This window comes from Capricornis sumatraensis, chromosome 9 (genome assembly GCF_032405125.1).
Source record: "Capricornis sumatraensis isolate serow.1 chromosome 9, serow.2, whole genome shotgun sequence".
NCBI lineage: Eukaryota > Metazoa > Chordata > Mammalia > Artiodactyla > Bovidae > Capricornis > Capricornis sumatraensis.
The window spans coordinates 43,605,321-43,633,056 of NC_091077.1; the positions used below are offsets into that span (position 1 = coordinate 43,605,321).

Here is a 27,736-nt window from a genome sequence, read left to right on the forward strand (position 1 = left end):
GCTATCTGGGTGCCCCTCAGCCTGGTCAAGTTGACCCCTAAAATTAACATCATGGCGTGGTTATGTCTGGCTTCTCACTGACCAGCGTGTTCTCAGGGCCCGTCCACACCCATGGTAGCAAGTGTTAGGGCTTCTCTGTTTTTTGTGGCCAAGTGACACTCCTGTGTCTGGAGGAGCTGGATTTTTCTATTCACCATTGGATAGACACTTTGGCCATCATTAAAAAAAAAAAATTATTTATTGGGTATGCTGGCTTTTCATTGCTGCAAAGGCTTTTCTCTGCTTGCAGAGTGGTGGCTACTCTCTAGTTGAGATTCAGGGTTTCTCACTGTTGTGGCTTCTCTTGTCGTGGAGCACGGGCTCCAGAACACACCAGCATCAGTTCTGGCGCAGAAGCTTAGTTGCTGGGACATGTTGGCATCTTCCTGGATCAGGGATCAAACCCATGTCTCACGCATTGGCAGAGGAATTCTTTACCACTGAGCGATCAGGAAAGCCCTGGCAGTCACTTTTTGAAAAGCCTCACCTGATCTTATACAGTGGGTATCAACCCCTGATTCCCTCCAACCCCACCGAGGATCAGCATCCCTATTCTGGACAGTGTGGAGGTGTTCTGTTACTGTCGTCATGGCCCCCAGCCCCATGTGGCCAGGGCAGCTGAGGAATGCAGTGCCTAAGTTGTCACCGATCTCTATATCCATGGCCACATGTGACTGGTGGGAGTCCTGCTGCTTCCTCTGACCAGAAAGTCCCTGTTGCCAGGCATCACTGTCCCGTCACCCCCGGCCCATGAACCTGGGGGATCCTGAGGTGATAGGTTTCCAGGGCTTCCATAACAACTCTTTATCCCCTGAAGGGATAGCAGCGACAAGGCCCAAGAGGCTACAGTGAGCTGGGGGAAGCTGAGGTTGCAGGGGCTTGGCCACATGGCCAGGCAGGAGCTGCCTCCACTGAACAGGAAACTTATCTTCAGGGTAATGTCCCCCAGTCACCCTGGGGCCTGTGGACACATCACCTCATAGTGCAGAGAAAACTTTGCAGGAAGGATTAAGTTAAGGCCCCTGAGATGGGGATGACCCTGGATTCCCTGGGGGTCCTAGTGTCAACACAAGGTCCTTTAAGAGGGGGGCAGGAGATGCTGCACTGCTGTGAGGATAGAGGGAAGAAGGGGCCACAAGCTGGGGATGCGGCACCTCTAGGAGCTGGAAAAGGCAGGAGCCTGTGCTCCCCTGGAGTCTCTGGTGGGACTGGCCCTGCCCATGCCTGTAAGAGCCACAGAGTAGGAGTGAGGAGGGCCCAGGCCACCAAAGCCCTGACCAGTTGTGGATGCAGACAGAAGCTCTGAGGGTCCAGGCTAGGTGGCCGGGCAGTGGAGGAGCCAGGGTTCTCCCAGCTCCTAAGTCTGGCTTTGGGTCAGGAGAAAAGCCAGCCATGACCACTCCCCTAGGGGTGGAGGGGCTGCTGGAGTTGGGTGGGTGGGACCAGCTCTCTCGCTCACACTGCTGGGGCCTGACCATCAGGAGACCCCGCTTAGGGCCACGGGGAAGCCATCCACCATCCTTCCCACTCTCTGGCTCAGGGAGACGATGAATTTGAGGGAGGCTCCCGGCACGTGGACACAAAACCCCCGGATCTGGACTGACACAAAGCCCTAGGCCATACTCGCCTGACACGCTTTATTCGACACCACCCACAGAAGCCTCCCACAGCCTCCTGGCTCCCCTCAGGGCTGCAGCGGAGGGCCTTTCCTGGGGCCTGTGGCTACCTGGGCAAGTGGTGCTGCAGCCTCCACGGGGCAGTGCCCAGTCTTCAAGGCTTTGTGCTTTGACTGAACTTGGGAGGACAGGGTCAGCCAGCCTCCCGGGCTGGTGTCCTCAAGAGGGAGCCGGCAGTGTGACCCGGCCCCCGGAGGTTCCCAAGGCCACTACCACCCCGCCAGCAGGCCACAAACAGCCCAGGGAGTCTGGACAAGTCCAAACGAGGCAGTGACCCGGGCCTCTCCTGACAGTCATGGCCACAGGTACGGCAGGCATGGGACAGGTCTGGTGTTCACAGGCCACACTGGCCATGGCTCAAACCTCCATGCTGATGGATGGGCTGCAGCAAGGGTGCTGGCTGGGATCCACTCAGGTAGCAGGGTCTCCCTTTGCCCAGGCCCTTGGGCTGCTCGGACTGGGGCAACACGACTCCGCTCACCTTGTTCTGCGGAGGCCGCTGCCCAAGCTGGCCGGAGATGCACCTGATGAGACCCAGGCCCGAGGGTGGCGCTAGCCTGGAGCCTGGCCCGAGTCTGGCTGTGAGCAGTTCTCCGTCAGGCTAGGCCAGGTCAGAGACAGCGAGGTCTTCAGGCGCTGAGGCCCGAGTTCCCGTCTGTGTGCGGCCAACACAAGGTTCGCAGCAACGGAGATGTTTGGCCCCCGGGGGACCTTGAGTTTATTGTGGGTCCGCTGCCCAGCTGGTGGGCCTGGGGAGCCATCCTGTACTGCCTCTGGGAGCGCTGACATGTAGTCTGGGACATCACCCCTCACGGGCACAAGTTAGAGGCGAGACTGTTCCACATAGGTTTCTCCAGTCCTAGGAACCCTCGCAGACAGCCTGGTGGCAGTTGTCCTGTGTGAGGAGCTCAGGGCAGTGGCCGTGGGGACCAGGTTGGCCTGAGTGCGGTGTGGAGCAACCACCTGAGCAGGGGCCTCCTGCGGACGGGCCGGGCACTTCAGAGAAGCAGATGTGGGGGGTCCGTCAGGCGAGGGGCTGTCCTTCAGCCGAGCTCCTGTGGCCCAGGGGAGGGGGCACACCAGGGCAGGGTGAGGGCCGAGTCTGAGGTGGCCCCATGCGGGCAGGCTGGCAGGCGGGGCCCCTGCAGAAACAGATTGAGTGGCGTGAGTGCCTGGCCAGTCCAGAGCTGCCGCCACAGGCACAAAAGGCCAGGCCTGGTGGCACCTGCTCTAGACGTGCTCCATTTCTGGGTCCTGGTCGGGCTCCTCCTCCTCGTCGTCCTCGTCTTCCTCCTCATCAGCGCCCGCCCTGTCCAACGGTGCCTCACCGTCCCGGGCCAGCTCCTCCACGTGGGCCAGCATGTCGGCCATCAGCGCCTCCTCCAGCCGCTTGCGGACTTGCTGCACCAGCTCTTCCTGCTTCCTGGGGACACAGGGACCCAGTGGCCAGGGTTTCCCGGTCTCAGACAGACCCGAGCCCCACGCTGTCCCACCTGCAGTTGCCGCTGCCCCTCCCCAAACCAGCTCTGCTGAGAGGGCCGCTGTCAACCTGGGCCCACAACCCCTGGGCCCTCCCTGCCTTTATGCCTGCCCCCTCTATATGGACGAGACTTCCTACCATCATCAGCCCATCCTCGGTGCCCCCACACTGATGGCCAAGAGGGCCCCCTCCAGGCAGGACCAAGGCCACAGTCCTGCCTGGGCCCTGTGGTCCCCACCTTGCTGACTCTATTTCTCTAAGTGGTGCTTTAAACGTCGCCCAGACTCTCACACAGTTGTGTCTTGACCTATCACTTCTGTCACCTCCTACCCACTCCCTCCACATGAGGCCTGTGTGTGTGGTCTAAGCAGGGGTCCTCACCTCTCACGAGGCTCCCCTCTCACCAACCGCCAGCACTCTAGGTGCAGCTGCTCTGCCTTGCAGTCTCCTGCCCACCCCCCACCCAGAGCCCCTTGAGGGGCTCACAGCCCAGCACAGAGAAGCTGCTGCATGGCCAAGAGACCTGGGCTCTCTGGAGCACATAGCCTTTGGGGAAGGAGGAACAAGAGGCAACTACCTGATGTCCTCATCAGTCACCATAAAGGCCTTGCAGAGCGGCTGGGCCGTGTTGAGCCACACCCCAGGGTTCTTCTCCACAGCGGCCGAGAGCTGCCCGGTGATGGGCGTGGTGCTGGTGTGCAGGGCACTGGCGATGGCCGACAACAGTGTCTCGTCTGTGCAGCCGGGACCCACTCCTGCTGGGCATGGGAGATGGTTACCAGCCTTGCCCCCTCAGCCCTTCTACAGGTTTGTCCCGAACCTCTCTCTGCAGTAGGCAGCCTGCAGTGACACAGGAGCACAAGCTGCCCTCGCAGTGACAGCAGGGAAACCAGACCCCCAAGGCTTCTCAGGACCAGTGACAGTCCCGTCCCCAGGGTCAAGTGCACCCTGGCTGGCCCCAGGCTGGGGGAGCCAGAGCCTTGTCCCTCCTCTGTCCCCTGCTCCCTCTGTGGCAGGTCACCTTGCAGACCCTTGGGGAGGTCCATGGTCTTCACCAGCTCCTCCGCGATGTCAAAGGCATTCAGGCCGCTCAGCTTCTTCTCCCAGAAAAGCTGCCACCAGACACATATCAGGCGAGGCGATTCCCAGGCCACCCGCCCCCATAGAAGGCAACACAGGGGCTGGGGTTTCAGCGTGACCTCTGACCCCACACTTGCTGGGGCTATCTGCACCCCAGGGCGGAGAAACCCCAACCCCATTTCCAGCAGGATGAACACCCCAGACATCTGACTTGCTGTTGGATGGTCTGTGGTCCCTTCACCCCAGGGTTGGGGGTCAGGAGGCCATCTCCACCTGGTCTGAGCCCGGGCCTGAGGCCCTGGGCATACAGTGAGCTCGCACCCTCAGGTTTTACCTTGAGACCCGGGAAGGGTGTCTAAGGGGTGAAGACCTAAATGGGAGGGTGGGAACACAGAGGCTTCTGACCTGTTACCTGGAAGGCTGCAGCCCACATGGCACCAAGGGCACTGCCCATAGTGAGACCCCTGCCCTGCAGGTCTCCCAAGTGTCACCCCTGTTGCCAGCCATGGCCTCCTGACCCGGGCCAGTACCCCCACATCTCGCTATCTATTGGGTGTTTGTAACACATGCGAAAACGTGCTAAGTCTTGGTTTTTGGAAAACAGTAACACTGCATATGTGAAACATCACTGACCTGTTCGTGACAGTGGTGCCCAGGAGGCCCCTTGTGTGTGTGTGTGAGGGGGGAGACTGCTTCCTGTGGGAGTGCACTCCAGGATGACAGTTCCTGATCAACAGTGCTGGGGGCCCTGGGCCCACCAACTGGGCTCTGAAGAGTGAACCAAGCTCCAGAGCCCACCTGACCCAGAGGCAGGCCTGCTGCCGCAAGCATCAAGGTGTGTGTGCAGGCTTACCTGCCGGGGCTGTTCCACAGCCTTCTGGGGGTCGCTCTTCACCTTGTTGCTGGGGTGGTTGGTGATCTTGGTCACTGGCTGCTTGAAGATGGATGCTGTTTGCCTGACTGGGAGGGCTGTGTTCAGGTCAGGCTTGCCCTGTGGACATGGGATGGGGCAGGTCCTCAGAGTGCCTTCCTGTCAGTGAGAAAGCTGTGCTCCAGGGCTTCAGGGTCCCCAGCACACCCTCCAGCACCTCTGGACCAGAGGCAATGCTATGCCCAGGCCTGGTGAGCTTGGCTGGGGGCTGTGGACACACACCTGCCCCCTCCTGCCTCATGGCCCCGTTCTCTGCAGAGCATGGGCCGGCGCCCTTAGCCACTTCTGTCCTGCAATCAGGGCAGGGGACAAAGTCCCTGAACACTTGTTTATTGGAGACTTGTAGACACTCCAGGTGCTAGGTGCCCAAGCACAGACTGCAGCTGGGCCTCTCCTGGGTAGGTGATGGGCAGGTCCCGATCTTCCTTCTGCTTTTCCATAGCTGCTGAGTCTCCCCCAAGGAGCAGCCACGCATCTAATTCCAGGACAGGGGGTGGTGGTGGTGGTGGGGGGTGAGCTCCCCCCGCTGCCCCCAGCAGCAGCTCCCATGGGCTCACCTTGACCTGGCTCGGGGAGTCGTAGCGCACCCGCTGCCGGCCCTTGTTCACCTTGCTCATTAGCATCTTGCCCGTGCGGAAGTCAAAGGTGCTCAAGTCCATGGAGCCGCCCAGGTAGCGTGCCAGCTGAGGCTTGCTTCGGAACTTCTTCCCGCTTGGGCTGCGGACACAGAGGGTCAGCGGAGGCCAGGCACCCATTCCCCCAGCACAGCAGATGCCAAGGCCAAGAGCAGGGACAGATGCCCCTGCCTATGGCAGGATGGGGCCAGCCCTGGGAGCCTGGCTGACATTTCTGGAACATTCCGGAAGCAGACAGTGTTGTTGGGAAGCCTGAGCCCTGGCTGTGAGGCTCTGCAACCTGTGCAGCCCGTGGACCGGGCCAGGCCTTGCCTCGCCTCTCAGAGCTCACACCGCAGGTGACCAGCATGGGACCCTGCACCAGCAGTAAGGACTGGTCACTGGGGACAAGGACGGGTGCAGCCACTTTGAGAGACAGTCCAGCAGTTCCTCTAATGGTTACAGAGCAAGTCCACCTCTAAGTATCCAAAAGGAATCACGACACACGTGGCAAAAACAATGATGCCTCGTCACTCACGGAAGCTGACTTACACTGGCCGAGGGAAATGGCCTGGGTGTCCCCCGACCAGGGGACCTCACTCAGCCACGAAAATCCCAAGAACTAGTGAGTTGTACACGTGAAGGCTCCAGCAGGCCTGGCACCCATCCAAATCATCCTTGTTGCTCTCTGTCCCTGCCACTCTCCATCTGAGGCTGATGAGGGCTACATTTTGTAGACCTCTCCTGAAGGCCTTTAGTCTGAGCTCATGCCAGCCCACACCTGCCCCCTCCAGGTGTCCCTGAGTACTGCAGACCAGCGACAATATGGAACCCATGCTGAATATCAGCTGGGCAATGCCAGCTCTGCCCTCCACGCCTCCCACCCCAGGGTTCCAAGGCCGCTGGGGACTCTTCTAGAAGATCTGCTTTTCCCTTACTCCCTGTGCTGGCTGACATGAACAGAGTTCATATCCTGACTCCAGCTTCATGGGCCGAGGCAGGACCTAGACAAGCCCTCGCCCCCACCCACTGCTGTCCTGCTCACACAAGGCCAGGGAAACAGAAATCCAGGCTGCAGATCTAGGGCTTGGGAGCAGGGGTATGGGGCAGAGGTAGTTGAGGTCTAGGGCTGTTTCTGGAAGAACAGAAGGGTCTACCATGACCATGGTGACAGCTGCACTATGTGTGATCTGTATGCTTTACACAGGTGACAGTACAGATGTCTCCTACCTCAGTAAAGCTGTCACAATAGTGAAAGTGAGGCCAAGTAGGTGGGGGCTGCCAGCAGCTGGAGAGCTAATGGATGTGGGTCTCTTCTAGGTGACAAGAACGTTCCAGAACTACAGTGGTGATGGCTGCACCATGTGTGTGAATGTTCTAAAAACTGCTGAGCTGGACACTTTAAAAAACTGAATCATGCAAAACATGAACTATATATCCTTTTTAAAAACAGTTTTTGCAGACTTGTATTGGTACATAAAGATGTCCGAGGTATTTTATCCAACAAAACAAAAAAATCTAGATTTGGTAAAACCTGACATACAACAAGAGTGGCCTTTCTACAGAACAAGGCCCACCCCGGGGAGCAGATCGACAGCCAGAAGCCAGATGGAGGGTCCCCTGAAGCACTGGGGTGTTGTGGGGGTGGGAGCCAGTGCCCAGCGTGGACAAAGGGCTGTGGGAGGGGTGAGGAGTGGGCAGCAACCCCAGACCTATAAGGGAGCTTGTGACCCAAGATGCCTTGTGAGGTCTTAAGAGCAAGACACAGCTGGTTCCAGCCAAGCTGAGCCTGCTGTTCAGGGAAGGCGGCCGATCTGCTGAGCACCACCTGTTTTCCTAAGGGTATTCCAAATTTTAAAACGAGCTCCGCAAAGTCCTCTCTGTTCCACTCACCCTAAAGTGTGACGCTAACTGCCAAGTCCTCAACTTCCTGCCTGGACTGTAAATGACAGCCACAGCTGTAGTCAGCTGCTTCATCCTCATCTCCCAGTCCTCAGGGCCTGGTTGCCAAGCTGGAGGCGGGTGTGTGTGTATAATCCCTCCCCAAGTATGTGAGGTGACACCACCTCTCCTACAAAGAACACTGTCTCCCCAATACTCTGTGGACCAAGACACCAAGGTTCCATGTGCCCAGGGGCCGGGCTAGGATCCAAGGGCAGCTATGTCCGACTCAACAGTCCTGAGAGCTGCCTTCCCTCTGCGAGAAGAGTACCAGGGAAATCCACGTGCTCCTGCCTGGGCACCTGGCTCCACATCGGGGGCTGAGAAGGCCAAGGATCCATATCCCAGAGAACACTGTGGGTTTCTTATCACAGCCCCCAGATCTCCCACTTCCTGGGACCATGCAGATTACCTAGACCAGAGGCCTGGGAGAGCCACTGGACCCCACACCCCCATTCTGTCACCTCTCATGGGATCTGTCCAGTCCCATTCTGGAGGCTTTCCCTACCACCAGATCCCAGTGCTCAGGACCAGGGCCTTGGAGTGGGGTGCCACTGTCTGAGGCCCAGAGAGGCTCCCAGGTAGGGAGCAGGTGGGGACGAGACCTAAGATGATGGCAGTACGGGGCCTTTCAGCCACCCTGGCCACCGTTCAGCTCCTGAGCCTCCTCGCAGGCTCCTCCCACTGCCTGGACACTCCTCCTGGCTCCAAGGCCCGGCTCAGCTCTGGACCACCTATTCAGACAAGCCCTCACTGACCTACCCCCAGCTCAGCTAGGCACCCTGTCATTCACCCCTCAGAGTCCCCTGCATATGTCATCACCTGTAACTATGAAAGCAATGGGGCACTTGATGACTGGGGCACCAGCTGTCACCCAGGAGAGGAGACCTAGGGCTTGTTCCCAGCTGAATAGTCAGCAGTTGCTACAAAGGCGTCTACTAAATTAACAATGGATTAAAGGCACAGAGACCTGCCTCAGTCTTTGGATCTAAAAGGAAGAAGTAAGTACCCAAGTGTGCTTGGAATTAAATGAGGGCACGTGGTTCCTAGCCAGAGGCCACTTCAGGCACGTGGGAGGACAGAACCAGGATTCAAGTTTTCTAAAGAGCCAGCCATGCAGTCAGATACAGTGAAGGGGAATATACATACAGGTCCCTAAGAGATGCTGATTGTAACCCCACTATCTCCTGCTTGACCTTTCCAGACGACAGCCAATCACAGTGTACACTGGAGGGCTACCAGCGCTTTTCCGCTTTTCCGACGTGAGAACCTGAGCTAGTCCCGGGCGAACTGCCATCCCTTTCCTGCTCACTTCCCTCACTCCTCCCAAAAGGCGGCTAGCAAAGGCCCTGAACCTGCTGCACACTCCTCACCACCTGGCAGGCATTCAACACGTGGCAGGTGTCCTGCCTGCCTGCCTTCCTTTCACCAGGGTCCTGAAGCAAAGGGGAGGGAGCCATCAAAGCCGGCTCAGAAACAAAGCATCTTCACCAATCAGAAAAAAAAGGAACAGAAAAGCAAACCGCAGGTGGCTGACGGTCTGAGGCTGGGGTTCCAGCCTCTTACTAATTGTGTCACAGAGGTGTGGGTCCGTGCTACCTCACCCAGGCCAAGGGCAGGTCTCCGTCCAGTTTGGGTATGGGGGAGGGTTCACAAAGGCCGTGTCCCTGGTCTGGCGACTGCAAGGGCCACTACCCACGGTGCCGAAGGACAGAAGAGTGGATCTTAAAAGACATGCAACTCTGGAGCCCAGCAGCCCTGGTAAGGGGCCAGGAATCTACATCCCTAGGCAGCCTTCCCTGGTCCCCCAGAACCAATACTGCTTCCGGAAACCCTGGCTCCCCATCCGCCCAGGCTGCGCCCGGCTCGGGAGAGCCCCACGCGGATCAAAGGGACAGCCCAGCCCCCACCCCTGCCTCCCAGCGGCATCTGGCTCGAATCGGGGTGCCCCTTGCCCAGCCGGCCGCTTCGCTGCGGCCGCCGAACAAAGGCCTCCGCGCGCCCGGGACCGGTTCCAGGGCCATGCGGCCGCGTGGGAAGCGCAAGCGCACTGAGACAGGACCTCGCCGGACACGCACGCGCACCGGGCTCGGCCCAGCCGGGCACGCACGCGCAATGGGCAAAGCGCCCGCCGCGCGCCGGCACGCACGCACGCATGCACGCACAACGCACGCGCGGGGCCCAGGCCGCGGCCCCGGTCCGGGCCCCCAGGCCGCCGCAGAGGCCGCTGGGAGGCGCCCGTTGGGGCCCTGCCCGGCCGGCACGTTCATTCACCTATAGTAAAAGACATCCCTGTGGCCGGCCGACAGCCCCGACCTTCTGGGCACTTCTTCCCTTTCCCAGCCCTGCGGGAGCGCCGGGCACTCCCACCTCTTCCGCTCCATCGCGCCCGGGTCCTCGGCCCGCCGCCGCCGCCGCCGCTGCCGCCCGGACCCCCGCTCGCCGCCGCCGCCTTAGCTGCCTCCGCCGCTGCCGCCGCCACTTGCCGCGGCTGTTCCGGCCCGCAGGCCCCCACCCTCCGCCCCCAGCCGGGCGTGCGCCGGCTTTGCCGCCCTCTCGGCCCCCTCCCCGCGCTCGCCAGCCCCCGCTCGGGGGGCCCGCTCCGCCCACCCGCCCGCGCGCGGGGCCCCGTGCTGCGCAGGCGCCGCGCAGGCCCCGCCCGGACCACCGCCTCCGGCCCCGCCCCTTAACGGCGGCGCCAATCAGCGTGCGTCCTGGAGGCGGGGCCTACGGCGGCGCGCGGCTTGTCCGCTATGCGCGTGCGCTTTGGGCGGTCCACGCGTTCCTCTTAGCGCCCGGTCTCAGCTGCCCGCCTTGAGTGGTCTTTTCCCCGAACCTCCTCCGCGGTCCCTCTGGTATTTCGGGATGCCAGTCCAGTGCCGGATTGCTATCCTGCTGCTCCCCTAGTCTCGTCATTGGCATCCACGTCTAGGCGCATTGTAGGTGACCACCCACCTCCACACCCCAAGGCCCACCCGACGCTTTAATGACACCTCAGAACCCAGGCGCCAGCCCCTTCCGCCTCCTCCTTGGTCCACCGCATTCTGTTTTCGTGGGCTCTAGGACCTTCCTCGGAAATCTCCTTTCCCTCTTATGTCCCCTCACACTCCCCTGGGAGCTCCCCTGGCTCCGCTGCTCCCCCAGGGCTGAGCCTGGGCGGTCCAGGGCAGGTATTTCAGAAAAGACTTATGAGTGAGTGGGCGAAGCTGTGGTCAGTGCCAGGAGTGAGCTGGGCCTCCCGTCAGGCTTTTCCGGGCTTCCGGCCCGTGGGGGATGGGAGGATGCGGGTGGGAAGAGTCTGGGTTCCCCCGAGGGCAACCAGCTGGGTCCGCAAGGCCCTAACTCCCTGCAAGTGCAGCCCTGGGTCTCCCGGTCTCTGCTCTGCTTGGAGGCGGTGCCTGGGCGGAACCCCAAAGATCGAGGCAGACAGGTGCCACTTGTTTAAAGTCCCCGGTAATTGCAACTTATTCGTTACGTCCCTTTCTCTTTTGGGTTCCCCAAGGCGGGTAACTGGGCTGTTCTCCCACAAACAAAGGACAAGGTGGCCGGGCAGGCACCCTGATGGGTGAGCGGTCATCCGGTTACAAAGCTGGTTTCCAGCACTGGATGCTCGTGTGCAGTTCAGGCCCAAATCCAGGCCTCGAGGACCCTGGCCTTGCAGGGAGGGCAGTGCTGGTCACTGTTGTATTTTCTCCCAGCGTGTGTGACTTTATTTTTCTTTTTAAAATCGTAGTTGCGAAGATAGACACGTGCATTGTAATCAATGAAAGCACGGGTGAAGACGCTTAAAGGAAAAAGTTGTCATCCTTCTTGCCGCAGGAGCCTCCAGCCCTGCTTTTACTGCTCTTGGGTGCACATCAGCTGGAATTACTAGGTCATCTGGTGATCCTGTGTTCTTAATTTTTTGTTTTGATTTTTTGAGAAGGGCAAAACATTGTTTTAAACTTTTTATTTGTATACGATTTTCAAAGGTTACTCTGCTTTTGCAGTTATTACCAAATATTGGCTGTATTCCCCTTGTGCAGTACATCTTTGAGCTTGTCCAGTTTGTACCTCCCACTCCCCCGCCTGTATATTGCTCCTGCCCCCACTGGCAACCACTAGTTTGTTCTCTCTCTATATATGTGAGTCTGCTTCTTTTTAGTTATATTCACTAGTTTGCTGTATTTTTAGATTCCGCCAATATGAATTAGCATACAGTTACTTTCTTCATCTGAATTTTGTTATTTTTTATGGCTGAGTAATATTCCATTGTATTGATACACACACACATACACACAGAGACATCCATATATACCACATCTTCATTATCCATTCATCTGTCAATGGACATTTAGGTTGCTTCCATGCCTTGGCTATTGTAAATAGCCAGAGCAGTAAATAGTGCTGCTCTGAACACTGGGGTGCTTGTATATTTTTGAATTACTATTTTTATTTTTGTTTTGTTTTTTGATATATACCCGGGAGTGGGATTGCTGGATCTTATGGTAGTACTATTTTTAGTTTTCAGAGGAACCTCCCTGCTGTTCTCCACAGTGGCTGCACCAATTTACATCCCTACCAACAAGGCAGTAGAGTTCCCTTTTCTCCACATCATCACCAGCATGTGTTATTATTGGTAGACTTTTTGATGATAGCCATTGTGACAGTTGTGAGGTGATACCTCATTGTGGTTTTGATTGGTGTTTCTCTGATGATTGATCACACTGAGCAATTTTTCATATGCCTACTGGCCCTTTGTTTAATTTTTGGAGAAGCAGCCAGGCTCTTGTCCACTGTGGCTGCGCCCTTTCTGTTTCCCCCCGGGAGTGAACAAAGGCTCTGATCTTTCCACACCTTCCAGGGTTAGTCTGTGGGTTTTGACAGTTGCACACGACAGGTGTGTAGTGTCAGATCACAGCATCTGACATCAAGAACCAGCCCCGCCAGTCTCTTGCCTCTCAGGGAAGCTGACCCCAGAGCATAGATAATGGGCCTGTGGGTGCTACTTGGCCCAAGCCAGGCCTCTGGGGCAGTCCCTCAAGGACAAGGAGGGTGGCTGACCCGGGGTGCCAGTGGCAGATGCCAAGGGGAAAGGCCAGGAACACTGCAAGAGAGGGACAGGGGCTGGCCAACTCTCCTGTTGGGTGGCCACTGGCTCTTTGAAATAAACTCTGTTTGCCTTGGCCTACTGGCCCAGTCCCTGAGCAGACACCCTCTCCTGCCCATCTCCACAAGGTGAAAGGTAGAAATCAAACCGGGAGGCTTAAACCATATGAGGACCTTGGAAAGACTTTCAGAGGCAGGGTCTCGCTCCCCTGCATCTGCTACCATGGAGGGGCTGTCCCAGGCCCTGTGGGGTATGGAGCAGCATCCCTGCCCCCTCCCATCCTAACTCATGCCAGGAGGACCCCCCCCAGTCATGACGACTACAGACATCCCCAGCCAAGGGTTCCTCCAAGCTGATACAAGGTATGCGTGGCACTCACCTCAGGGAGAAAATTTAGTGAGCACCAAAAACGTCAAGATTTATGGCACTTAATGTACTATTTTAACATTTCAAAATGAAAAAATCCATGATGAGCAAAATGTCAAAATTTTTTACTGAAGTATAGTTTATAGTGTTTATGCTGCACAGCACAGTTACATGTAGTTATACTGCACACTCAGTTATATGTAGATATATTTTTTTTCATATTCTTTTGCATGATGGTTTATCATGGGATGAATAGAGTTCTCTTTGCTATACAGTAGGATCTTGTTTATCCATCCTATATATAATAGTTTGCATCTGCTTGTCCCAAAAACTCCCAGTCCTTCCCTCCCCACTCCCTCTCCTCCTTGGCAACCACAATTCTGTTCTCTATCTCTGGGAGTCTGTTTCAAAGATATGTTCATTTGTGTCATATTTTAGATTCCACATATTAAGTGACATCATATGGTATTTGTCTTTCTGACTTACTTTGCTTATTATGCTCATCTCTGGTTGCATCCATGTAGCTGCAAGTGGTATTATTTCATTCTTTTTGATGGCTAATGTTCCATTGTGTGTGTGTGTATCACATCTTCATCGATTCCTCTGTTGATGGACACCTAGGTGGCTTCCATGTCTTGGCTGTTGTAAATAGTGCTGCTATGAACATAGGATGGATGTATCTTTTCGAATTATAGTTTTTCCTATATGCCCAGGAGTGGGATTACTAGATCATATGACAACTCTTTTTTTTTTTTTTTTTGGCCACACCATGGGCTTGTGGGATTTTAGATCCCCTACCAGGGATCAGATCTGGGCCCTTGGTAGTGAAAACACAGAGTCCTAACCACTGGACCACCAGGGAAGTCCCTATTTTTGGTTTTATAAGGAATCTCATGCTGTTTTCCATAGTGGCTGCACCAATTTACAGTCCCACCAACAGTGTAGGAGGGTTCCTGTTTCCACATCCTCTCCAGCATTTATTAGCTGTAGATTTTTCTAATGATGGCCATTCTGACTGGTGTGAAGTGGTACCTCACTGTGGTTGTGATGTTCATTTCTCTAATAGTGATGTTGAACATCTTTTCATGTGCTTATTGGCCATCTTTGGAGAAATATCTATTTAGGACTTCTGCCTATTTTTCAATTGGATTGTTATTGAATTGTAGGAAATGTTTATATACAAAATGTCAAAATTTTAAATAGATTGAACAGTGCTGTTTTAAAGTCTGAGACAAAATGAGGAAGATATGCCCTTTATATGTGTTTTTATATAGTTTTTGATGGTTTATTTTTCTCTCCCAGAATATTAAAGTGGTTGAAAAAGTTAGCCTAAATATTGTACTTAATCCAAACCTGCATTTATTAGAATTTTACTTTTTTGGCTTTTGCAGGAGCAAACTCTGATATTTTCATTAAAACTATTAACCGTCATGAAAATACAGAAAAACTCATGTATGGCGGGTTCACATTTCCTTTTGTCTCAGGCTTTGATGGGGCCTATGGGACTGTCCACACCTGCGAGTTAGATATTGTTAAAAAAATAAAATAAGTGTAACTTGTCTCACAATCCATCACTTATTGGTACTCAAGTGACATCTATTAAATACAGAGATTTAGGTGATGTCTGAAATCACATCACTCCACAGATAGTTATAATGGCAAATGACAGGAACAGAATGTCTCACTCTTCCCTCACACCTCAGTTGGTAAAGAATCCGCCTGCAATGCAGGAGATCCCGGTTTGATTCCTGGATCAGGAAGATCCTCTGGAGGAGGGATAGGCTACTCACTCCTGTGTTCTTGGGCTTCTCTTGTGGCTCAGCTGGTAAAGAATCTGCCTGCAACGTGGGAGACCTGGGTTCGATCCCAGGGTTGGGAAGATCCCCTGGAGAAGGGAAAGGCTACCCACTCCAGTATTCTGGCATAGAGAATTCCATGGACTATATCCATGGGGTCTCAAAGAGTGGGACACACTGAGTGACTTTCACTTTTCACTTCAGTAGACTGGTTGAGCTTCCTAGGGGGCGCTAGTGGTAAAGAACCCACCTGCCAATGCAGGACATAAGAAATGCAGGTTTGATCCCTGGGTTGGGAAGATCTCGTGGAGGAGTGTATGGCAACCCACTCCAGCATTCTTGCCTGGGAAATCCTCATGGACAAGGAGCCTGGTGGGCTACAGCCCCTGGGATCACAAAGAGTGGGACACCACAAAAGCAACTGAAGGTGCATACAGTAGACTCGTTAATAAATGTTGGTACCAGGCAGCTGCTTAAAAACTGAGGATGCGGTGTGGGTTTTAATTGAAGGATAGTTGATTTATAATGTTGTGGTAGTTTCAGGTGTATAGCAAAGTGATTCAGTTATACACATGCACGTATATATTTTTTCATTATGGTTTATTATAAAGTGTTGAATGTAGTTCCCTGTGCTATACAGTAGGTCCTTGTTCATTTCATATATAGTAGTGTGTGTATTGGAGAAGGCAATGGCACCCCACTCCAGTACTCTTGCCTGGAAAATCCCATGGACAGAGGAGCCTGGTAGGCTGCACTCCACGGGGTCACTAGGAGTCGGACACAACTGAGCAGCTTCACTTTCATGCGTTGGAGAAGGAAATGGCAACCCACTCCAGTGTTCTTGCCTGGAGAATCCCAGGGATGGGGGAGCCTGGTGGGCTGCTGTCTATGGGGTCGCACAGAGTCAGACACAACTGAAGCGACTTAGTAGCTGCAGCAGCAGTGTGTGCATGTTAATCCCAAACTCTTAATTTATCCTCCCTCCCACCCTTTCTCTTTTGGTAACCATAAAGTTTGTTTTCTATGTCTGTGAGCCTATTTCTTAGTAAGTTTTTTGTATCATTTTTTAAAGATTCCACATATAAGCAATATTATAGACTTGTATTTTTCGGTCGTTTATTTTACTTAGTATGAAAATCTCTAAGCCCATCCACGTTGCTGCAATACTTCATCCTTTTTATGGCTGAATAATATTCCATTGTATATATATACCACATTACCCATTCATCTGTTGATGGACATGTAGGTTGCTTCCATGTCTTGGCTATTGTGAATAGTACTGCTATGAATATTGGGATCCATGTATCTTCTCAAATGAGTGTTTTCATCTTTTCCACATATATGCCCAGGAGTGGGACTGCAGGATCCCATGGTGGTTCCACTTTCGGTTTCTTAAGGAGCCTCCGTAACGATTCTCCACCATGGCTGAACCAGTCAGTGTGGGAGGGTTGCGTTTTCTCCACACCTCTCCAGCAGTTATTATCTGTAGACTTTTTAATGATGAAGCTGGGTTCCTTCTGAAGCACCCTGGCCTCCAGGAAATAAACAGTAGGTGAAAAAGGCTGGTGCACAAAAGTACGTAGCACACGCCACTCCTTGTGTTAAAATGTGTGAAGCTGCAGTGGACTCAAAGTATGTGTCAGTATGTCTCCCTGAAATGTGTGTGTATATTGACACCCCAGCCCCCCAGTGTGGCTGCATCTGCAGACGGGCCCCCAAGAACGCCGTCAAGGTTAAATGAGGTCAAAAGGGAACTGATCCCCTAGAAGAAGCGTGTCCGAAGAGTCCCCAGAGAGCTCCCCTGCTCTCAGATCAAGGAAAGGCCACGTGAGGACGTGGTGAGGAGGCGGCTGAACCAAGCCTCCAGAAGTGAGCTCAGGCTGCAGCCTCCAGAACCAGGAGAGGTTCACTGCAGCCTCGGCGGCTGGGCCTCTGTTCTGTGGTGGCAGCGCAGGCAGAGTCATGAGATGGCTGTTTTCACAGAGAGGATGTTTCTAGCCTCCTCCGGGACTTGGCAGGTGTTACACAGTCCATCCTCCTGCACCTGCTCGTGTTTGTATCTGTGCCTATGCAGATAGGTTCTCAGATCCCTCCCTTCAAGACACAGAGTCTCCCCTGAACGAGATGTGGAGGGGATGGCCTGAGACTTTTGAGTGGCTTGTAAAAGGCAACTCCCCCAACCTTGCCCACCATGTAGTAAGGAGGCTCAAGTCACACCTGAGAGGCCCACATGGGGAGCAGCCATGTGAGGGGGCCTCACGGAAGCCCCAACACCTGCCCACCCCCACCCCCACCATGAAGCTGATGACTCTGTTGCAACTTCGTGAGGGCCCCTCAGCCAGCACCCCTCAGACAGATCACTCTCAAACTCTCAACTGTGAGGTAATGTTTGTCCTAAGCCACCAAGTCAGAAGTAATGTTTAGGCAGCAAGAGATAAAAACACCATGCAAGTATCACCCACCACACATCTGAAATGATCAAACCATGTCTGCCAGCCCCTGGGAACCCCAGACCTGTGCAGTTCTGGCACTGAAGGGGTCCCCAGGTCACTGCACCCCAGCATGAGCACGTGCAGGCGGGCAGGTTTCAGAGCGAGGTTTAATGCCGTGTGTGTCCACACACAGAAGCTATTTCCACCAAAAGAGGAAATAAACTCGTGCCAGGGACTTTCTAGAGTCCATCCAGAGAGCCTGGGCAGTTCCAGATGCAGATGGCAGGAGGCAGCACAGCAGACATCTGGAGGGGGGACAGAGCAGGGTGAGCAGACGCCACTGCCATGTGCTTTCCCATCTGTGAGATGGGCATCCCTCCACCCCGACCAGACCTAGGCAGGCTGAGACTCCAGGATAGAGCCCCAAGGGACCACACCCACCCATAGACTCAGGTTGCCATCCTATAGCTCTGTACTACCAGGCAGGGGGCTGGCGCAGGGCCCTGCCCTCAGGATTGTTCAGGTGAGCCCCCTACACCTGCTGCCCCAGCCATGGACCTGCAGGCAGTTCTGCTTCCCTGCTGCTCAGGTATCCCAGGCTACCCCCATTGACTGCTGCTGAAACTCACCAGAGGGGCCTGAGGTTGTGAGTTTAGTCATCCTTCTTGAACTTGCCGTTGATGTAGGGCACCCAGTCCAGAATCAGCCGCCAGTCAGTGGCCCATACCAGCCCCACAGCACCCACGGCACCCCACAGGCTCGCCGTGGGGACCCTGCAAAGACAGCAGGGGTCAGGCCTCAGCACCCCTCCAACGCAGCTGTTCATCAGGTGTCCGCCTTGCACCTGGCCCTGCCCCACGTGTGGTGGGACACATCTTGCTGATGACCCCAAGGCAAGGCCATTCCCGTCTGCTTTCATATCAAGATCTGCTTAAGGTTTTATTTGAGGAATTCTGCTAAGAAAAGAAAAGCCCAAGCCCAAGCTTGTAACCATAAGGACAGAAAAAGCTTGCAGGTAGACACATTAACGAATGCAGTTTACAGCAGCTCCATCCCCGAGACAGCCGATGGACAGAGGTAAGAGTTGTCAGGGACCCATCCTACTGATGAGACCATGGCACAGAGAGGGCAAGCCATGTCCCTGAGACACACAGCCCGCTGGGTGCAGAGCCAAAGCAGGGGCTCCAAGACTACCACACCCCACATTTACATCCAGCAATGGGCATGGTCAAGGACATCCCCAACAATCCCACCTCCTGGACTGTATACCTCCCTTTGAGTGTCAGCTGGACCCAGTCACACCCCTAATGAATAAAATATGGAGAGGGGTAAATCACTGCGGATAGTGACTGCAGGGATGAAATTAAGGCACTTGATCCTTAGAAGGAAAGCTTTGACAAACCTGGACAGCATATTAAAAAGCAGAGCCCTCACTTTGCCGACAAAGGTCCATATAATCAAACCTATGGTTTTTCCAGTAGTCATGTATGGATGTGAGTGTTGGACCATAAAGAAGGCTGAGTGCTAAAGAATTGATGCTTTTGAACTGTGGTGCTAGAGAAGACTCTTGAGAGTCCTTTGGAATGCAAGGAGATCAAACCAGTCAATTCTAAAGGAAATCAACCCTGAACATTCATTGGAAGGACTGACTTTGGCCATCTGATGTGAAGAGTTGACTCATTGGAAGAGACCCTGATGCTGGGAAAGGTTGAAGGCAAAAGGAGAAGGGGGCAGCCAAGGATGAGATGGTTTCATCACCACCTCAATGGACATGAGTTTGATCAAACGCCAGAAGACAGTGGAGAACAGAGGAGCCTGGGTGTGCTGCAGTCCATGGGGTAGCAAAGAGTTCACGACTTAGCAACCGAACAACAGAATCAGAGCCACCTGCCCTTGACCCCACCGTCCTGGCCACTGGCCTTGGGGCCTGTGGATGCTCACAGAGGGAGGTGGCAACGAACCTGACCTCCAAACGGCACCCAAGGTGATGCTGCTGAGAGTCCCTCGTGGGCCTTCCTTAGACCCTCAACACCTCTCCTCCACTTTCTCACAGGAAGACACCAGGGCTCTGAGAGGGGCTAAATGCAGGGTCTGACCCATCTGGTGAGCATGTATGCTCCGAATCTGACACAACCGCACAGTGCCTCCTTGCGGTGAGTCCTGCTTCCCGGCCTCCGGAAGCCAGTGTAGAGTGCAAGGCTGCACCCATTCCTCTTTAGTTTTTACATCAATCTCCTGTCATGGATCATACCGTTTTAGTTTTTCCTTGTCCAGGGACTACAGTGTCAGCCTGCAAGGTTCCGTTTACCGCTGTCTCTGGCACCCAACGCAGTGCTAGGTGAGAGCACACACTGGTGCTCATTGGGTGCTGATGAGGGTGTCGCTGCTCTGATAAGGCAGACAGGGAAAGATAGATAGACGGTAGATAGATAGATAGACGGTAATCGAGGGCTCGAGCTGCCCCGGGGGAGGGGCGGTAGGGGTCTCTGGTGGTCCCACCCGACGCCAGGGACCGCTTTTCGGCCTGAGTTGCCCCAATTATAAAGCGCCACTGTCACTGTCCACCCGAAGGTCCCTAGCAGCGCCGCCGTCTAGGGACAGTCCCCACGTTTCACTCTCCCTGCCAGGGCTAGAGGACACGACTGCCGAGTACAGGTCCCTGTTTCTCAGCGCCCCACGTTGTGGGTTCCCCAATCCCGCTGCCACGTGGGGCCACACCCATTCCACCCGTCCCCCACGGGGACCCGGGACAGATACAAGTGTCGGCTTCACAGCAACGTCAGGCAGAAAAGAAAAGCCAGGAGCGCACAGGGTCGGTTTCCAGGCTCTAGGAGCTGAGCGGGGGCGCTGGGCGCGGACAGGGTGGGCACCATCGCGGCCCCTAGGTAGAGCGGGTCGGGGGCCCGCCACACGAGTGTGCCCGGGGAGACCACGCAGCCGGTCCGTGCCTCATTTCCCAATCTGGGACCCGGAAGGACAAGGGGCTCGGGGGCTCGGGCTACGTCCTCACCAGTTTCTGGCCAGCTGGCGGTAGCGCGGGCCCAGGAACCTGGTCAGCATCGCGGCGCCTTCCCTGCTCAGGGTGACCCTGGCCCTGCCGATTCGGGCGCACTGCGCAGGCGTGCTAGCCGCAGCGCGCAGGCCCGCAGGGAGGCCCCGCCCTGCTCCGCCCGCTCCAGGGAGGGCTGGCAGTGGGACACCTTGAGACCGCCGCCGCTGCGCACGCAGATTCACAAGCTATTTACACTAACTTCCGGGAACGGTCTGAAGAACTCAGACTGGAATGGGCGGGCCCTGGAGGCCGGGCCTTGTGATCACGTGATGCGCAAAGCTGGCTCAGCCTCTGGCTGTCAGAGCGTCCGGAAGGTGCGCACCCCGCAATTCGCGGCGTTTTGTGTTTGTGTCCCAGTTAGGTGCTAGAACTTTACTTTTAGTTAAAGAAACTGAGACCTGACGGGGAAGCGACTCGTCCAGAGTCGCACAGAGGGGAAGGGTGGCGATTTGAACTCTCTTTTGGAGGAATTGGGCGTTGTCACTGGACTCGCTGCGTGTGACACCTTGGCCAGATGATAGTGCTTCCTCTAGCCTCGGTTTGCTGGCACTAAGTTGTGTGTTGCTCGGAGGCGGGCCCAAAATTGTTTGCACGTTTCGTTTGGGAGATATTCCTCATTCCAGCAGCAGAGGGGGGCCTGGCTCCTCGCGCTGTGTGCATTCAGAATAGCACCTTTTAGCTGGTGGACCCAGGACAGGTGAATCCTCGTCATTCTGGGGCTCCAGCAGCGAATGTAGGCTTGGAGATGCATACTGGACACCGTGGAGTTTGTCTGGCCAGCCCAACCCATCCTCCTGGGATCCGCCCTGGGCACCTCCTGAGACTATAGCCTCAAACCTGCCCCTGGCCGCTGACCAAAGGGTTGGTTAGAGACCACGGTCTGGGCACGACGGATGCTCGTTGCTGCTGAGTTGAACATAGTTTCTCTGCCTTTTCAGATGCCCTGGGATTTCTTACGTTGGGATCAGAGAGGACCTGAAATAGGCTCTGTCCTTGATGGAAAACCTAAAAAGTGGGATTGAGGGGCCACCCTGAAGACTAGAATCTGAGACAGAGATTAGCAAAGGTGAGCAGACATGGGCATAGAGGCCTTCGGGCTGCAGGTCCTGGATCCAGCAATTTCTGAAGCTCTGCCACGTTGCTCCTTGTGCTTAATGCACTTCAGCTCAGGGGGCAGAATGCTTTTTTATTTCAAGTGATAAATATCAGATTAAGAGGAAATAAATAAGGCATGTTGGGTAGCTTCAGGCTCAGCTGCATCCAGGAGTCTAGCAATATCATTACATGCTGTCTCCATCTCTCAACTCCTGCTTTCCTCTGTGTTGCCTGTACTCTCTGGTGAACTCTGAGCAGAGGCACTCAGAAACTCCTGGTTGACATAGAAGCTGCGGGTTGACATTCCAGCAGCCCTTGTAGGAAGATAGCACCTCTTTCCCAATAATCTCAGAAAATGCCCCAAAGCTGGTCCTTACTAGCATGTTGTGGAAACAGAAGAGCCGGCCCTTCTCATTTGAGAATGTGGGCTAAAATTGGAGGAGGAGTCCCAAAATAGAATACCAGGATTCTGTGACCAGAGAGATGGTGAATAAGCAAGAATGGTTGCCCTCCCACCCCCACCCCTAGCTACCCCTGGGTTCCATGTAGGATCCCCGTTTGGCCCTCAGGAAACCGAACTCTTTTCTCATGTTAAATTCACATTACATACAATTAATGTAATGGCAGGTAAGAGGGGTACCTGGACACAGACCCACAGGGAGAGGCCACCTGAAAATAGAGGTGGCGATCAGGGTGATGAGGCTGCAAACCAAGGCACACCCTGGGCCCCTGGAAGCTGGCAAGAGGCAGGAAGGACCCTCCTTCGAGGGCCAGGAGGGAGCATGACTGCCACGCCTGAAGCCCCGTCCCCGGCATCCCCTAGGCCCTCGTGGAGCTGTTTCAGCTGCTCTGGGAGCCACGCAAGCGCACACAGGAAGTGGCGCCATCCCTGGGGCGTGTATGCCCAGTGACACCTGGGCATCACCTTCCTCACCCCTCTTTTCATCCAGAAGCACAAAACAGCTGAAAGATCAAGGGAGAGCCAAGTATTGTCATAAAATGTCATTTATTGCTACAGTGCTGTTATGTACAGGACAGGTTGCCAAATCGACTCTTAAAGAGGATCACTATTAAAAGAATCCAGCCAGCTGTGTTGAGTTGTATAAAATTATTTTACTTAAATTTTTTTCCTTTTGTTTTAAAAAAGTCAGTTATCCTGAGGCACTCAGAGCACAATTTTCCTGTAACTGTGATTCTTCCCCCTCCCTCAAGGCTTTTTCCCCGGGCTGGGTTAATCTCATTATATATATATATATAACATATAAAAGTTAAATTATATATGTGATAGAGTTCAGAAATCTGTGGGCCTCAGGGAGCTGCAGAGGGAAACTGAGGCAGCTTCCCCAGAGATAAGACCCACAGACCAGCGGGATCACCTAGGAGTGTGACTTGGTCTTGGTAGGAGAGCCCAGGGGAACCCCAGGAGTCCAGAGGTGGCCCCCCCCAAGCTGGGATATCCCACCCATCCTGGTCTTGGGGTTTCCTCAAGCTTCTCATGGGAGACCCAGCCACAGGGGCATTCCAGTCTTGGGGGACAAGCAGCCCCAGTGCTTGGGGAATGAGGGTGGGAGTCTTAGGGTAGATGCCTGGGATGCTGGTGGTGTGGGGTGCCCACAGCCAGCCTGGGGGGTCCATAAGGCCTCTGTGCAGGAGAGAAGGGAGGGCATGTGAGATCCCACTGGGCCTGACTCCATGCCTAGGTGACACAGAGTGACCATCTTGGACTTTCAGTTTAAGTCTGGGATGGTCCCAGCAGTCCAGGTTGAATCGGCTCCCTTGAACACAGGTGAGAAGGGTACCTGGGGAGGCTTGAGAGCTGGCACTTAGAGCCTGAGGGCAGCCCACCCTCCAGGGTTGCAAACACACAAACGAAGGGCCTTCCTAGGCAGGCACCCTGTACATACCCCCCCCCCCCGCAACATACACATCAGGACAACCACTTGGGGAGCGGGGGTTTCTGTGCTAGAGTTCGAAGCAGGGGCTCAGGTCCCCTGGCCAAATAGATGAAGATGTACAGGCCCTGAGCCCAGGAATGCTGGTTTTCACAAAGTCCTATCTTGGAGAAGTCCACAGGCTCGGGGCTCAGTGTGGGGCTAGCAGCGGGACGGAGGGACGGAGCTGCTTACGGGGGAGGAACCTTGACCTTCTGAGCTGGGATCATCCCTGTCTCCACTGAGATTCCCCATCAGGGTAAGGCCCACCCACCATTTCACAGAGAGCAAATCTTAGAGAACAGGCCCCCCACGTTAGAACTGGAACAAGATGGCAGCAACCACCCGTGGGACCAGCAGCTCCCAGAGAGAATTGGAGACCACAGGTCTACATGAGGTCTTTTTTTGCCATGCTCCACTGCACGTGGGATCTTAGTTACCAGACCAGGGATGGAACCTATGTCCCTGAATTGGGAGCATAAAATTTTAACCACTGGACCGCCAGGGAAGTCCTGGGGTCATTTTAATACAATTTTTAATAATCTGGTTGATAATGAAATGCAATGCTAATTTCTAGAAACAGCAGCAGAAATAGCGAGAGACAAGACACTTTTATACAAAAAAATTTGTTGCTTACAAAACATATGCAAAAAAGCTAAAAAAAAAAGCATTCTAATTTTCTTCTACGTTATATATATATAAAAAAATCTCGTAACTAAGGTTCCTTTTATTTTCCTTAAAAACAAAAAAACGATTAGGCTTAGGCACAATTTGCTGCTGGCTCCAAACAGCTTCTCCCTCCCGTGAGCAGCATGTTTGACCTCATACTTAACTTAAGGCATCTTTTTTTTCTTTTCTGACAAAGTGTATATATTTCTGGCTTGCTTTCTTGCTTGGTTTCAGGTTCTATTGCCAAAAACAAACAAACAAAAATGCTCCTTTGGGCCCAGGCCTGGGCGGCAGGGCCTAGACACAGTTTCAGGATCCATCCGGTAGGAGACCTGGTGGCCAGGCCCAGGGCGATGCTGGCTCAAGGTTGACCTCGGGCGACGTGGGGATCTGGCCTCCGGCGTGACCGTCTCAGGTAAGACCGAGGTGGGGTCACTTGTCCGGGTAACATTCCTGTCACAGGTGCCCGGCAGGGTTGTGGGCCTCGCCCAGGCCAGGGTGGGCAGCCGACAGCACCATCTGGGGGTCTCCAACCACGCCTGATACCTTCTCCTCTTCCCTGCGCTTCAAGCAGGCCGCTTTGGGGTTCAGGTTACGCTCTGAGGGGAAGGGAGAGCACTGTGGGAGAGGGTCCACCGGGGAGAGGGGAAGAAGTGCACCTCCATTTCTCCGCCCATCCGCATAAGGCCGCGGGGGCACAGTGGGCAGAGCGCCGGTGGGCAGGGTGGGAGCAGGGTCTGCAAAGTGGGCGGAGCGCCACCGGTGGGGAGGGCGGGGCGGGGCAGCCGGGCGCCTACCTCGCACCTGCTGCTCCAGGCCCAGAATGACCTGCACGGCCTGTTGCAGGATGAGCAGCTTGGTCTGCGCCTTGTCCGACTTGAGGTGCAGCTGGCACATGCGCCCCAGCTCCCGGAAGGCCTCGTTAATGTCCCGCACGCGCACCCGCTCCCGCGCGTTATTGGCCATGCGCCTCTCCCGGTCCCTCAGGTCTTTCTCCTCCAGGGACAGCACCTCCTCCGTACTGCTGAGTCACAGCACCGGGGGCCCCATTAGTCCTGGGCGGGGTCGTGGGGAGGGCACCCGCTGGCTGTGTGGGCGCATGCCCTGGGCAAGCTCCAGGGACGCCCTGTGCCTGGCTGCAGGCAGGGCCTCGACCTCCACCCCAGGGTAGACAGGGAGCTGGAGCGCAGTCTTTGCCCCCTGCCTGCTCCCCGTGCCCAGGATGGCCCAGGAAGCAGGGGAGGCCCCATAACCCCTCCCGGGATGACGACCTTCCCCTTCAGAGCAGTTGTTTGCTGAATGATGGAGCTGGGCCTAGCTGGACCACCTCAGGCACAAAGGGCCTGGGACCCCTGGAAGGAGGGTTCACAGCGTCGAGACCCCTCACCCTGGGCCCCCAGAAATGTCTCTCCCCATGTTGGACTCTGGCTGCCCGACAGCCACCCTGAGTCTTGCCCGCAGACCCCTGGAGCCTGGTACTTGCACTGTGAAAGCTATAAGGTGGAGGCAGTGTCGAGCCCTCCCCAGTCTGTAACAGGGGCTCAGTTTGCCACCTGGAGACCACGTGGTCAACACCCAGCTCAGGCCCCCGCTGTGCAGCAGGGGGCGCTGCACAAGCCATCTCTGCCTGTTTCCCAGCACAGGGCCAGTCTTAGACACCCACCTTGTGGCCTGGGGCCCTGTTCTACCTGCCCACCCTGCCCCCTCAGGCCTAAGTGACCCCTGTGGGTGGCGGCAGCGGCCGGAGCCCAGGACAAGCGCGCAGACCAAACTGACAGTCAGGCCTCAGGTCCCCTTTCTTCCCTCAGGTCCTGGAGGGCAGGGGCCATGGGGGAAGAAAGGCCTGGGCCATAGCCCTGGCATCCAGTGCTCCAGTGCTTGGGCGCAAGTGCGAGGTGAGGAGGGCGGCTGTGGGAGGGGGAGCATGGGAGGCAGAGAGCAAAGAGGCAGGCGCGGGGGGTGGGACACACACACACACACACACACACACACACACACACACACAGCATGACACACACATTGCCATGGAGATGTGGAAACCTCAGAGCTGAGGGGATAGAGGACAACAGGCCAGGGCCCTAGCTCCAGTCCAAGCGACAGCACTGCAGAAAAGAAAGGGTTAACAGGGCAGCAAGGGTAGGGTGGGGGAGTTAAGGAGGCAGCGGTGGGGGGCCTCGCTCAGCCTTTGGGATGGGGGTGAACCCCCCTGCAGGTGGGGCTGATGGGCTCTCGTGGCCATAGAGTGCCTGCTTAGAGCGACAGAGAAGCCTGTGGGACCCAGGGGACGCTAGTTGCTGCCAGCCCAGCTCTGGGCTTCGTGAGAAGGAAGGGCTGGGGAGGTGGAGGGTTCTCTGGGGTCTGGGGACACAGTTTTACACCCAAGTGCCCAGGTCTAGAGAGCTAGGGATCTGGAGTCTGTTCTTCCCATCTCAGAGGGGACAATGAGGCCAAGACAGGCAGAGGGCCAAGATCAGGAGCGGGGTATGGTCACTGGGGGAGTGGTCACTGCAGTGACAGTCACTTTCAGGGAGGGTGGTCACTGTCAGGGGTGATGGTGACAGCAGGGAAGCGGTCACTGAGGGAGGGATGGCCACTGCAGGAGAAGGAAAGTCAGCAGGGGGTGATGTCACAGCAGCAGAGACGTCTCTGCAGGGAAATCACGGGATGACATCACTGCAGGGGGGCGCTCATAGCAAGGGGTGACATCACTGCATGGAGAGGTCATAGCAGGGAAGATCAAGGCAGGGGAGGTGGGCTCCAGGAAAGGGGGGCGAGCAAGGGCAGTGGAGGGAAGGGAGCGCGCCCCCACTGACCTCGCACCTGCTGCTCCAGGTTCAGGATGACCGACACGGCCTGGTGCAGGATGAGCAGTTTGGTCTGGGGCTTCTCACTGTTGAGGTGCAGCTGGCACATGCGCCCCAGCTCCTTAAAAGCCTCATTGATGTCTCGGACCCGCAGCCGCTCCCGTGCGTTATTGGCCACCCGGCGCTCCTTCTCCCGCTCAGCCTTCTGCTCTGGGGGGAGAAGGTCGTCCTCGTCCTCGTCTGGGCTATGGGGCCAGGGGCCAGAGGAAGACAGTGAGGCAGGGCTGGGGGTGGACCCGCCGCTGCCACGGGAGTGGGCGTCCCAGGCGTGTGCACGTGCACCCCCGGGAGGCCCTGTGCACGTGTGTGGCGTGCCGCGGGAGTGGGGGAGAGCGGCACCTGGACCGGGTGCGTGGAGCTTTGAGGTCCTTCTTCTCATCCTCGGCTGTGTCAGCCGCCACGTTCTCTTCATCCTCTTGCTCTTCCCGCTTGATGTCGGTGGTGCCCGGGGCAGTGCCGCGCCCAAGATCTGCAAGAGGCAGGGGTCAGCAGGCCATGTGGAAGCCCGCGGAGAGCTGGTCCCCAGCCCCACACGGGCATCCGTTCCCAGACCCCGAGGACCAAAAGGCCTTGGAAATAAAGTACACAAAGAGGTTATGGCCACTCAGGGCCGGAGAAGTCTCCTAAAACACTGAAGCACTGTCCTCGAAACAGAAATCAATAAACTTGAATATATCCAAC

General features: G+C 55.6%; 2 protein-coding genes across 5 annotated transcripts in view; both read right to left on the reverse strand.

Annotated features, from left to right (window-relative positions):
- Positions 1-1,680: 1,680 nt before the first annotated feature.
- Positions 1,681-10,193, reverse strand: MBD3 (methyl-CpG binding domain protein 3). Of its 2 annotated transcripts, none has more exons than XM_068980251.1 (7): positions 10,132-10,193; positions 5,764-5,923; positions 5,129-5,266; positions 4,217-4,307; positions 3,773-3,950; positions 2,941-3,138; positions 1,681-2,857 (listed from the first exon to the last, which is right to left on the reverse strand). In XM_068980251.1, the coding sequence occupies exons 1-6, from the start codon at positions 10,143-10,145 to the stop codon at positions 2,946-2,948; spliced, it is 774 nt and encodes a 257-aa protein (XP_068836352.1). In that variant the 5' UTR covers positions 10,146-10,193; the 3' UTR covers positions 1,681-2,857; positions 2,941-2,945. The 2 variants fall into 2 exon arrangements, with proteins under 2 accessions (XP_068836352.1, XP_068836351.1); XM_068980250.1 differs by having other exon boundaries at positions 10,036-10,179.
- Positions 10,194-22,708: 12,515 nt separating this feature from the next.
- Positions 22,709-27,736, reverse strand: part of TCF3 (transcription factor 3) — a 30,402-nt gene continuing 25,374 nt past the window's right edge. For 2 of the 3 annotated variants that reach the window (XM_068979398.1, XM_068979397.1), the window contains exons 16-18: positions 27,395-27,524; positions 27,005-27,240; positions 22,709-24,790 (exon numbers count right to left, since the gene is read on the reverse strand). In XM_068979398.1, the coding sequence (XP_068835499.1) occupies positions 24,648-24,790; positions 27,005-27,240; positions 27,395-27,524 (509 nt within the window). In that variant the 3' untranslated portion in view covers positions 22,709-24,647. Of the gene's footprint in view, positions 24,791-24,988; positions 25,216-27,004; positions 27,241-27,394; positions 27,525-27,736 lie in introns of all 3 variants that reach the window. The other variant, XM_068979396.1, reaches the window with a different exon arrangement.